The 12,237-nt window shown below is 21.0% G+C and overlaps 5 protein-coding genes across 5 annotated transcripts; 4 read left to right on the top strand and 1 right to left on the bottom strand.

Moving 5' to 3' along the window:
* Nucleotides 1-438: 438 nt before the first annotated feature.
* Nucleotides 439-1,412, top strand: PY17X_1208100 (conserved Plasmodium protein, unknown function; the record flags this gene model as incomplete). The annotated part of the gene is made up of 2 exons (XM_022956713.1): nucleotides 439-546; nucleotides 735-1,412. The coding sequence occupies 2 exons, from the start codon at nucleotides 439-441 to the stop codon at nucleotides 1,410-1,412; spliced, it is 786 nt and encodes a 261-aa protein (XP_022812575.1).
* Nucleotides 1,413-3,184: 1,772 nt separating this feature from the next.
* Nucleotides 3,185-4,540, top strand: PY17X_1208200 (uncharacterized protein; the record flags this gene model as incomplete). Its single annotated transcript, XM_726262.1, has 4 exons — nucleotides 3,185-3,202; nucleotides 3,643-3,780; nucleotides 3,909-3,987; nucleotides 4,074-4,540. 4 exons carry the CDS (start codon nucleotides 3,185-3,187, stop codon nucleotides 4,538-4,540), a joined length of 702 nt encoding a protein of 233 aa, XP_731355.1.
* A 1,770-nt stretch (nucleotides 4,541-6,310) lies between these two features.
* On the top strand, nucleotides 6,311-8,013 carry PY17X_1208300 (PPPDE peptidase, putative; the record flags this gene model as incomplete). Its single annotated transcript, XM_022956714.1, has 9 exons — nucleotides 6,311-6,503; nucleotides 6,608-6,667; nucleotides 6,762-6,835; nucleotides 6,930-6,931; nucleotides 7,080-7,169; nucleotides 7,468-7,508; nucleotides 7,593-7,684; nucleotides 7,809-7,891; nucleotides 7,992-8,013. 9 exons carry the CDS (start codon nucleotides 6,311-6,313, stop codon nucleotides 8,011-8,013), a joined length of 657 nt encoding a protein of 218 aa, XP_022812576.1.
* A 1,213-nt stretch (nucleotides 8,014-9,226) lies between these two features.
* PY17X_1208400 (transmembrane protein 147, putative) lies at nucleotides 9,227-10,931 on the top strand (the record flags this gene model as incomplete). Its single annotated transcript, XM_022956715.1, has 8 exons — nucleotides 9,227-9,303; nucleotides 9,471-9,543; nucleotides 9,639-9,695; nucleotides 9,812-9,876; nucleotides 9,967-10,067; nucleotides 10,174-10,238; nucleotides 10,358-10,482; nucleotides 10,679-10,931. The coding sequence occupies 8 exons, from the start codon at nucleotides 9,227-9,229 to the stop codon at nucleotides 10,929-10,931; spliced, it is 816 nt and encodes a 271-aa protein (XP_022812577.1).
* A 97-nt stretch (nucleotides 10,932-11,028) lies between these two features.
* Nucleotides 11,029-11,835, bottom strand: PY17X_1208500 (roadblock/LC7 domain-containing protein, putative; the record flags this gene model as incomplete). Its single annotated transcript, XM_022956716.1, has 4 exons — nucleotides 11,029-11,154; nucleotides 11,297-11,348; nucleotides 11,452-11,518; nucleotides 11,742-11,835. 4 exons carry the CDS (start codon nucleotides 11,833-11,835, stop codon nucleotides 11,029-11,031), a joined length of 339 nt encoding a protein of 112 aa, XP_022812578.1.
* Between the last annotated feature and the right edge of the window lie 402 nt (nucleotides 11,836-12,237).

Genomic DNA, 12,237 nt, shown 5'->3' on the forward strand with positions numbered 1-12,237 from the left:
TTTGTAATTTTTTCCAAACTTTTTCGAATTTTTTTCGATTTATATTTCCATTGTAGAATGTTTTTGTGTTGGTCTCACTTTTTTTTTTTGAGTACAACATTGAAAAGAGAGTAAAATAAAAATGATATAAATAGCACAAAATATTTACTTGTTAATTTGTTTGTTTATTTTATTTTATTTATTTTATTTTTTTTATTTTTTATTTTTTTTTTTCGGAATTTTCTTTGCCTTTTTTATGGATTATTAATTTGTTAAATTTCCATAGTTGAAAATATTAAGATTGTTCAATTCTAATTATATATGATAAATTTTTGCCATTATATAATATATCTACTTTTGCTTGTATGTAGATATATATATATTATACAAAAAATTACATAATTTATTTAATTTGCATAATTTATTTAGTATATATACATAAAAAATACATCTTTTTTAATGGAAGTCGAATTAAATAGCAACCACAATGATGCTTTTTCTGCATCAGCAATTATTGGAGAGAAATTGTTACGCGGGTGGACATTATTAAATGCCAGTTGCCACATCGTAAGGATTCTAATACGTTCATTTTTTCTGACCTATTTTTTATCGTCATTTTTATCGTCATTTTTATCGTCATTTTTATCGTCATTTTTATCGTCATTTTTTATCGTCATTTTTTATCGTCATTATTTACCTGATTTTCTGACCGCTTGCAGTGCAAAGTAACCCCGTTGGTAAAGGAAAAAAACAAGGAAGAAAGTTTTTGTGCATATTGCAATTTATATATTAGAAAAGAAAAATGTGAAAATGAGGAAGAACCCAAAAATAATAATACATCTTTAGAAAATAAAAAAATAAATAAAACCATTAATGAAAATGAGAATAATGAAGAAATAAAAGATACTATAAATAATACAAAAAATAATAATATATTTGAAAACTCAAATATAAAATATATAAAAGAAATAAAATTACAAAATGATGAGTTTAATGAGATACTAAATAAAAATAATATTTTTCAAAATGAAATTAAAAATTTATTTGAATATAAAAATTATATAAAGGAAAGATGTGGATATGATGTTGGCAAATGGTTAAAAGTAGACAATAATAATTTTGATCAAAAAAAGGAAGATGCAAATTCTTACATAAAAAAAAACAATTTCGATAAGAGCGGCATTGATAAGAGTGGTAGTAATAATAATATGGATGTCCCCGATTTACAAACAAATAAATATAGTCAAATAGAAAACGAATTATTAATTTTAAACAAAACAAAATATACTCTTATTAAAAAATTAGAAAAATATTCCCATATCTTAGATAGTACAAATATAAAAGCAGAAGAATTTGAATATACTAATGAAATAAAAAAAACTATAGAAATATTAGAAAAAATAAATAACCTAAAAAAAAACCTTGTTATATAATTGTTGAGATAAAGAAAGACATAAACAAAATAGATCCCAATATGTAATAATAAATCACTATATATATATTTTTTTTTTTTTTTTTTTATTTATTCATTTAAAAATTAATATTACTCTAATTTATGTACATACTTTTCTATATCTAACTTTTTTTTATAAATATCATTTAAACATAACTAGCTTAATTTGTTAGCTAATGCAGTCATATCTTGTCAACACAGTTTCGATATTTTCCCAATTTTTCCAATTTTTCAAAATTTTCAAAATTTTTAAAATTTACGATTTTGTGTACCCACTTTGTCAAGCGGCTAATACCAACTTAGTCTCGTTCTTAATCCAAAAAAATGTAAAAATAAAAAAATAAAAAATGTAACCCCATCATGCTAATTTGTAAGCTCATTGTAATATTTATTTTAAAGTATACCCAATTTGTTATTACTATATTTCTGAGTAATAAAATGAAAACTGTCCAATATCTCACCAATTCACTAATTTTGACAATATGCCAAATATAAAATAGCAATAGCAAATTTAACAACAGAGTCAGTATATATGCTTCCTAAATATTAAATACCAACTTAGATTGTCATATAATTTCCTATTTTCCTACCCTATATAATACCATACTTATGCATACATGCATACAATATGGATTCATTTTTTTGCATTAATTTAGTTATATATATGCATGTATAGCAGATGTATGGGTTCCCATTTGCTCTTAACTTTTAAAATATGTAGATAAATATTTAAACTAAAATAATAATTTATAAAAAATAGGAAATTTTTTTATAACATATATTTATAATACATACAAAATGTTATAGAAATGTTTATTATATGATCTTTTAAATTTAGTAGTTATAGATATATATAAAGGTTTATAATAGAATAAATGAAGATAGATAATATATTTTCTTTTCTTTTTTTTTCTTTTCTTTTCCTACATATATATTATAATATATTCAGTTGTATACTATTTTGATAAGTTTATTTAAAATAAGGAAAATATTTATGCATGTATAAATTAAATGCATACATATTTCATCTATAACAAATATGCTCATATATTAGCAAAAAAAACAAAAAAAAATCATAAAAAAAATATGATATTATAAATATTTATAGAATATATAATGTAGTGTTATAATGTAGTACTATGCAATATTGTAAATATTTAAAAAAAATAAAAAAAATAAAAAAATAAAAAAATAAAAAAAACTGTATACCTCCCCCCATTGTGAATTAATCCGAATCACCATGCTTAAAGATATTATTTTGGCAATATGAACCCCCATTTAAAAATAGCAATATATTAATTAGTATTATTTTTAATTATTTTTTTTCCCGTTTTAAAGTGTAGTATCATGCATATATATATAAATACAATACATACAATATGTATATAATATTATTAATTAGCATATTTGAAATAAAGAAAATATGAAAATATAAAAATATATATTATGGTACATTTAAGAATGTATATAAATATTTTATAACCACTGAAAAGAAGATGAAGAATAAGAAAACTGGGAAATTTTGTAGCCAAATTCAAAAACTATAAATTATAAAATATAAATAAAATATATAACATAAAAATATATAATATAAAAATATATAAAAAAAAAAAAAAAAAAAAAAAAAAAAAAACATAAAATAAAATAAAAAAATATTAAATTAGAAAAATAAACAAATTCATTTGGAAAAATAATATATTTGATTTTTCTTTTTTTTTTGTTTTATTTATATAATATTTAGTATATTTAACCATGGAAACTAATCAAAATGTAAGTCAATATTCATATTTTCTACTATTTTATTATTATTGTTGCTATATTTTCTACTATATATATATGTAAATTGTTTGTTCTTTATATCATATATTGTAAGCCCTTGCTTTAGATCTTCACATTCTGTTCTCTACATACATCATATTAGTATGTATATATATATATATTATATATACATACATGCATGTTAAAATAATACATATTCTGTTTAATATTGTCTCTATATTTTTGTAAAAGAAATATAGAAACAAATCAAATTGAACCATATCACTACTTTATATATGCATGCACTGATTATTCGTTCAATCTTATTCTTTTAATTGTGACTATTGCAACTGCAATGATATTTTGATTCTTCTTTATTATTATATTATGTTATATTTTTTTATTTTTTATTTTTTATTTTTTATTTTTTATTTTTTATTTTTTTTTTTTAGAGCCCAACAAAAGGTTGCAGAGTATATGTAGGGAACTTGCCCTGGAAAGTAACATGGCCTATTTTAAAGGAACACATGAAAAAAGCAGGAGATGTTTTAAGAGTTGACATTTTTGAGGATACACAAGGACGATCAAAAGTGAGTTACTCATCTATGCTAATATGTTCCAAATATGGATACGTTCACCCATTGAAGTGTTTTCCATTTTTTTTTTTCCCATTTTTTTCCCATTTTTTTTATTTTTTTTATTTTTTCCCCCATTACAGGGATGTGGGATAGTAGAATATTCGTCGTGCGAAGAAGCACAAGAAGCAATCAACCGTTTAAATGATTCAAAATTAGAAGGTAATATTTGATCTTAATTTTATTTATAAAAAGTGTTTAGTTATTTGTTTTTATTATAAAATAATAATTATTTTTTTTGAATGTAGATCGACTTATATTTGTTAGAGAAGATAGAGAAGAAAATTCAGGAAGTTTTGAAAAAAAAAGGTTTAGTAATATTAGAAAAGATAAATTCTATGATCCAAGAAGAAGAAGAGATTTTGAATATAGAAAAGATTTTAGGAGAGATGAATATAAAAAAGATTTTCGAAGAGATAATAGAAAAGATGAATATAGAAAACCTAATGATTTTAGAAGAGGCATTAGAAGAAATTGCACATTAGTAGTTTATAATTTACCTCCACAAAGTACATGGAAAGAATTAAAAGATTTGTTTAAAAAACATGGTCGAGTAGTAAGAGCTGATTTAAAAAATGAAGAAACAACATCAAAAGAACTTACAGGAACTGTAATTATGGAAAGTGATTATGATGCTAAAAATGCAATCGATGCTCTTAATTTTTGTAATTTTGATGGATATATATTAAAAGTTAATTATGAAAATAACGAATAGCCAAAATATACATACATATATACAAATACAAAATAATAATTCAATTATATCTATTTAGTTTTTTATTTATAAAGTCACACACATGTATGTATGTATATATATATGTATATATGTATGTATGTATATATATATGTATATATGTATGTATGTATATATATATGGTGTATATATGGTGTATGTTGTATATACTTGAAAGATATATAAATGTTGCAAAATAAATGCATTAAATTAAATTAAAAAAAAAAAAAGAAAGATAAAAAAAAATATTTTATGTGGAAAATAAATAAGTATGAATTTATACACACAGAAAAATGTATATATAAATATATTTTTTTCAATTTTAAGAATTATTTTTGTATTTGAGATTTTCAAAATTTTTAATATATTTTAAAAACATATTACAAAAAAAAAAAAAAAATGCATAATATAATATATGTATTATTAACTTTGATATTTTTCTATGTTTTTTATATCATAGAAAATAAATAAAAAGCAACTCCATAAAATACCTATTTATTTGAAATTATAAATTATATTAAATAATTTTTATTAGGCATATATAAAGATTATTAATATACTACACACTTTTATCATCTATATATGATCATATTTATATACTAAGTTAGGTAAGGAAAACAAATAAATTCTCAATTTAATATATATTATGTTACACACCATTTTGAATTATGATATGTACATGTGTATACAATATGTACATGTGTATACGCGTTTTTTCAAAGTGTTGTATACATTATGTGAAATAACTAAAATTAAAAACATGCCAATATATTCCTTAAATGTATACATTTATATTTAAATTAAGATTTAAAAAAAAAAAAAAAAAAATATAAAGAAAGAGAGTAGGAAAAGCATATATTGGAAAATGGGAAAATTTTATAAAGTACATTCATTATATAATTCTGATAATAATAAATAGAATAAATAAACATACACAAAGTCTGTAATTATAACATTAAAAAATTTCCAAATAAAATTATTTATTTCTTCTATTTTTAACGTTTTTTTTTTTTTTTTTTTTACAAATAATTTTTTTCCCCTTTTTATTTTCCATTTTAGTGCATAGTATATATAAAACAAATAAAAATAAAAAATAAAAATAAAAAATAAAAAATAAAAATAAAAAATAAAATAATGATAAAAACAAAACGATGATAAAACAAAACGATGACCAAAATAAGATATTTGCAAAGTTTGTAAATGGAAAATTAAGTAAAAAATAAAAATTTTTCAAATATTGTATGTTTAAAGACATTTAAAATAAATCTTATTTATATTGTTATTTAATTATATATATTACTATTTTCCATAATATATACAAATAGTGTAATATACAAATAGTGTAATATACAAATAGTGTAATATACAAATAGTGTAATATACAAATAGTGTAATATACAAATAGTGTAATATACATATTTGTATATGCAACAAAAAAACAAAATTAAATTAATTTTTTACATAACCATTGTTTTTATTAAATGAACTAATCAAAACTTTCTACTTATTCTAAATTAACCGATATAATTATATGTATAACACAATTATAAATTTGTTCAAAAAAAAAATTAAAAAAAAATTAAAAAAAAATTAAAAAAAATTAAAAAAAATTAAAAGAATTCATTATTGTATTATTCCCAATATACATGCTTCTATATATTTTTAATTAATATGACTTGTACATTTTTATTAAAGTATTTTTTTTTCCAAATATATTTGTTTTATTTTCAAAGTATTTATATTTCCGTAGAAATGCAAAGCAAAGAAAAATTAAGAGGTGGGAATTCTATAACACTGGACAATAAAGATGTAGAAACATCTCAAATTAATGATTCTACTACAATATATATACCAGATGTTAATTCAAGCATGGTTTATTTAAATATATACGATTTAGATCCTGTTTCAAAAGTTCTTAATTCTGTTGTAAAGCCTATTGGAACAGGTACATATTCATTTCAAGCATTTCAAACACTTCAAACACTTCAAAATTTATTTATCTCTTTCTACACATCTTAATATATCATTACAACCATTTCCATCTTAAAGGCGCTTTCCATGCTGGAGTTGAAGTATATGGTTATGAATATTCGTTTGGTTATGTGGCGGGTAAAGAGATAAAAAATTCGGAAAAATTCGGAAAAAATGCAGAAAAATTCGGAAAAAAAGACCAAATTAACCCACATTCATTTTTTATTGTTAGATGGTAAAACTGGAGTAATGAAATCGGATCCAAGATATCATCCCTATCATGTTTATCGTGAAAGTATTTCTATGGTAATTTATTTTTCACACACACACACATATTATATATATATATTTTAAGGACAATAAACATATTTTTTTTTTTTTTTTGCATTTTTTTTAATAGGGGTAAGGAAAATTACATAAAAAATAGTATCATTAATAATAATATAAATTAAAATCGGATTTGTTTATATAAATAAATAAATATATATATATATATAAATAAATATATATATATATATATATGCACATATTCGTTTTCACATTTTAAAAGTAAAACACCATTGACAAAAACCGAAGTTAATCTCCTTGTCGACGTTATGAAACTTCAATGGATTGGAGACACATATGATATATTATCAAGGCAAGATATTATGAAAAAATAAAAAAAAAAAAAATAAAAAAATAAAAAAAAATAAAAAAATAAAAAAAAATAAAAAAAAAAAATAAAAAAAAAAACTTCATTATTATACAAGCCTATTTTATCAAGCATGATAAAACTCGGGGGAAAGTATAATAAATAATTTATTTATACAAATTTGTAATAAAACAACTGGATTGGAAAATATGGCACATTTATTATTTGTTTGCTTATTTGTTTGCTTATTTGTTTGCTTATTTGTTTGCTTATTTGTTTGTTTTTTGTTCATTACTTTTTTTAGGAACTGTTTAAACTATGCCGATTATTTTTGTAATTTATTAGGTAATGCACAAAAAGTTGTAATCATAAATTTGTGTAGACATTTAATTTATGCAATTATTTATTTTTTTAATAAAATATTTATAGATGTTGGAGGGGTACCTGATTGGGTAATGAGTTTGCAAAAAAATCTAATCTGGGTCAAATCAAATATTAATGTTGCATCTAGTAAATTGAAGGTATTAAAAATGTGAACAAATTAAGAGATAGCCAATTAGCATTACATGGTTGTATGCTTACATGTTTGTTTGTATATATTTTATAATACGAAATGACTAATGGGAGCTTCCCTTTTTTCCATAGGAATTAAATAAAGCTTCTGGATTGCCAAATGTTTTAAATTATGTTAAAAAAAAGTGCATCAAAAAAAATGAAAATCCAAAAAAGTAAAGGAGAAAAATTTATATTTCTTTATATATTTACAAAATAATATAATATTTTATTTCAATTTTTAATCCGTATTTTATTTTAAAACACTTATTACAGATGTAAAGTTGTTTTAAAATAAAGCTATTTTTAATTTTAAAAATTATCAAAGACAAAACAAACCCTTATACTATATATTATCATACCATTTTTCGTTTGTTTTATTTCAATGTTCTATTTATATTATGTTTTATTTGTTTTGTTAATTTTTTAATCTCCTAATTTTTTATAGCTTTTAATAATAAAAAAAAGGTGTGCATATATCAAATATAGTATAATACAGTATAATATAATACAGTATAATATAATACAGTATAATATAATGCAATATAACATAATATTATTTTTTTTTTTATTTTTTTATCAATTTTAACACCCTAGCGTAGCATATTATATGTATGCATGTATATATCTTATTTGCGTTTTCACTAATTTGTTTTTTTTCCTTTTGTATGGTCTATTCCCCATATATATAGATTCATTTTTTATATGCACACACATATGTTTATATAAAAATTTATGTACTCTCTTTGATGTGTTTCGTTATTTTCCGTTTTATTTTATACGATTTGTTCGTTGTAAATCATATATATATTATATACAAATATATTATATATATTTATACAACAAATATAATTCAGTATTTTGTCATTTCATTCAACTATATATAGCATGGCATGACCTAACATAACACGATATGACATGACAAAGCATAATATAAATATTAATTTGTGTGAAATTTGCAAATGAACAATCATTTACACACTATTATTTTTTTTTCTTATCGGATATTTTATAAAAAGAGTAATAAAAGATAACATAATTTATTGCATATTTTTAACAGCTTAATAATAAAACATTTTCTTAAATTAACTAAATGTGAAATAAAAAAAATAAAAAATATATGCTCAAAAAATATACATAAATATCTTATCCACTTTTTAATATTTCATGTATCCACCACTTAATAGGGAAAAAATAAAAAAAATAAAAAAAAAAAAAATAATAAAATAAAATAAAATAAAAGGATAATTCTTAATATGTGCATACATAGTAGTTGAGTACACTTTTTCTTTTTCTTAAAAAATAAAAATAATAAAACATCTTGCTCACGGATAATATTTCGTGTATTTTATATATGGCTTTATTTTGTTATTTATTATATCTTAGCTACCAAAAGGTTATATATATTTTTCGTTTTATTGTATAGTTACATAAAAAAGTTAAAACATATTTATGTATTATGTAGGATAATATTTTAAAAATAAAAATTAATATACAAAATAAATACTAAAATGACGCTTTTCCATTTTGTTAATTGTTCTATATCCGTCTTTGCCCCTTATTATATAATATCAGATGGATATAAATTGTAAATTTATTAAAATAAGATATTTATATTTTTAACACTTTTTTCCTATATGCTATCATTTTTTGTGTGTATTATATTTTTTTCTTTCAATTTGTAAACCCATTTCATTACTCAAAATGAATTATTATTATTTTTTTTATTTTATTTTATTTTTTCTACTTTATTAGATCAAAAAATGAAGGATCCACAAAATTGTTCTTTATAACATTCTTCTATTACTTTGCCTCTCAAATTGTTAAGGTTATATATAGTTTGACTTCAAAAAAATTTTAAATATATATTTATATTCATATATAACTGTCAAAATATAATAATTTTTTTTTTTTTGTTTGTAGTTGTTTGCATTGGCTTTCCTTTCAATAGGACTTATACAGAGCATGACAATTTTCAATGTATAAATACAAAAAAAAAACAAAAAAATACAAAAAAATATGCACATACATAATTAGCACCCCCTTTTCTTTGCTATCCTTTATCTTTAAAACATATTTCATCTTACAATTTTTAGATCGTTTTTCAAGAGGCTTGGAATTTTATTGATTTAATAGGGCTCTATTATGTTTTATCACATAAGTATGCATTCAAACTAGTTCATATATATATATCCTTACTCAACTATTTATTTCAAATAAATATATTAAAATGATATATACAATTTCGTAGGCAAATGCATATGTTCAACATAAAAAGTAGGATATTGTCTACTGGCCTTAGTTGGGGGTTTTGTGAATCAGTTGCCACAAACTTTTTTCCTTTTTTAATTGGTAATATATCCATATATATCATGAAATATTAATAATATATATTTCCTATTTTAATTACTCTTATTTTATTTTATTTTATTAATTTTTTTGTCTATAATTTTTACAGGAGGGAAATCAGTTGATTTTTCTTTGAAACATATTTATAGGTCTATATCAGCAAACACATTTTTGGTACGTTTTTTTTTTTTTTTTTTTTTTTCAAAAACATATCAACTTAATAATTTTAGAAGGAAAATATGCATACATATGTGTGTATTACATTTTTATGTTAATTTTTTTTATTTTTGTAGATCTCTAATTTGAGTAAAACTTATTTGTTATATTTATGGATAAAAAATGTGCAAAATAAAAAAAAAGTCAATTCAGTTAATTCGCTTTTAATATATTTCACGTTCATCCTTCCCCTTATAAATAAGTAAGAAAAATGAAAAAATGACCAAAATAAACAGAACGAAAAAATGTCGGATTGTATTTATTGTTGCAATACGTTTTTATAAATTCACGAAAAAAAATGAAATGAGACCTTTCTCTTTTCCCTCAACTGTCTTATCAAATAGTTCACATGTTGAAATGGTCATTTCTTATCATTTTTTAACTTCTTTCATTTGCAGAATTATTTTAATAAATGAAGACATGATTAGTAGCGTGATATTTATTAAGTTGACTGTCCTTTTTTTCATTACCTTTATTTTCTTTTGTTCCGTAAAATATATTTTTAATTCACAAACTGAGAAAGTAGAAATCGTCAAAGCCAACTCTTCACATTCTTATGATAACGATGTAAATGTTAAGAATGAAGATAACGAAAACGATATGAATAAAGGATTGAAAAAAAAATATAATAGAAAAAAAAAAAGCAGATAAATTGTGTTTTTAATAATGGCTATTATGGAAGTATAAATATGTTAATGGCATATACATAATAAATGATTTACAGTTTTGTTTTTTATTTTATTTTATTTTATTTTTTCTGATTGTACATGTCTTTACAATTTTGCTGTGTAATTAGGGAATATTCCCCATAATTGCATAGGATATATTCTGTTTCCTTGTTTGTTCGGATTCTTAAGTTATTATTAAATTCGCTCTATAAGGAAAAGATTGGCGATAAAAACATGTATTATATGGCAATATTATATATAATCATATACCACACATATATCCAAATTGTTATTATTTTCATTAATTTTTTATGCCATTTTAAGTTTATATTTTTTTTTAATTTTTACTTCTTGAGGAAACAATTCTTTAACACACTTTTTTGTTTTTGTTAATAACCCTCTGTAATTAAAAAATATAAAACAAATACAATAAGCTATTAGTTTAAAATTGGAAAAAAAAATATATTATTTCCTTTATTTGCTTTTTGATTTGATAGACTTACAAAAATAGTGACGCTTGCTTAACTGCATGCTCATAATTGGCATCTTCGTTGTACTTCAATGGGATACCTATGTTCATTAATAAATTCGAACATGTATATATTTTTTTTTTTTTCGAAATTACATTGCATTTTTTATGCCCTTACAAAACAATAGCAACATGTCTACACAAATCACAAAATATCAGTTCTTGCTAGCGAAATCAATATATACAATTTTTATTTGAAGACACATATTTATATGGAACATATTACTTATATACATGATTTTATTTGTGTGTGTATGTGTTTACCGTCAGAATTTATTAATACATATGATACAATTGAAGAGTTATTGCTCATCCAGGCGTTTAGTGACTCACTTATTTCACTTGAGGAACTAGCCATTTTCTTTTCGCTATTTTTTTTTTTTAATATTTTTTTTTTCAATTTTTTTTTTTCAATATTTTTTTTCGCTGTTTTTTCGCTGTTTTTTCGCTGTTTTTTCGCTATTTTTTTGCTGGTTTTTCCCTATATTTCCTTTTTTTTTATTTCTGTTCTCATATTGCATTTACTGCCCCTCTTTGTTAGGACACCGTTTAAAAGAAAAATTAACACAAATTTAATCGTAATAATAATGCAACAAATATCAATACTAAAGATTTACTAATATAAAAAAGACATATATGAACATTAATTGTTCATATGTTATATATTTTATGATAATACACGCAGTTATGTACTTCTATATTCGTACATATGTGCATATATGTATATAAATTACAAAAATGTGGAATATTCTAAAAAATA

Source organism: Plasmodium yoelii, assembly GCF_900002385.2.
Source record: "Plasmodium yoelii strain 17X genome assembly, chromosome: 12".
Classification (NCBI taxonomy): Eukaryota; Apicomplexa; class Aconoidasida; order Haemosporida; family Plasmodiidae; genus Plasmodium; species Plasmodium yoelii.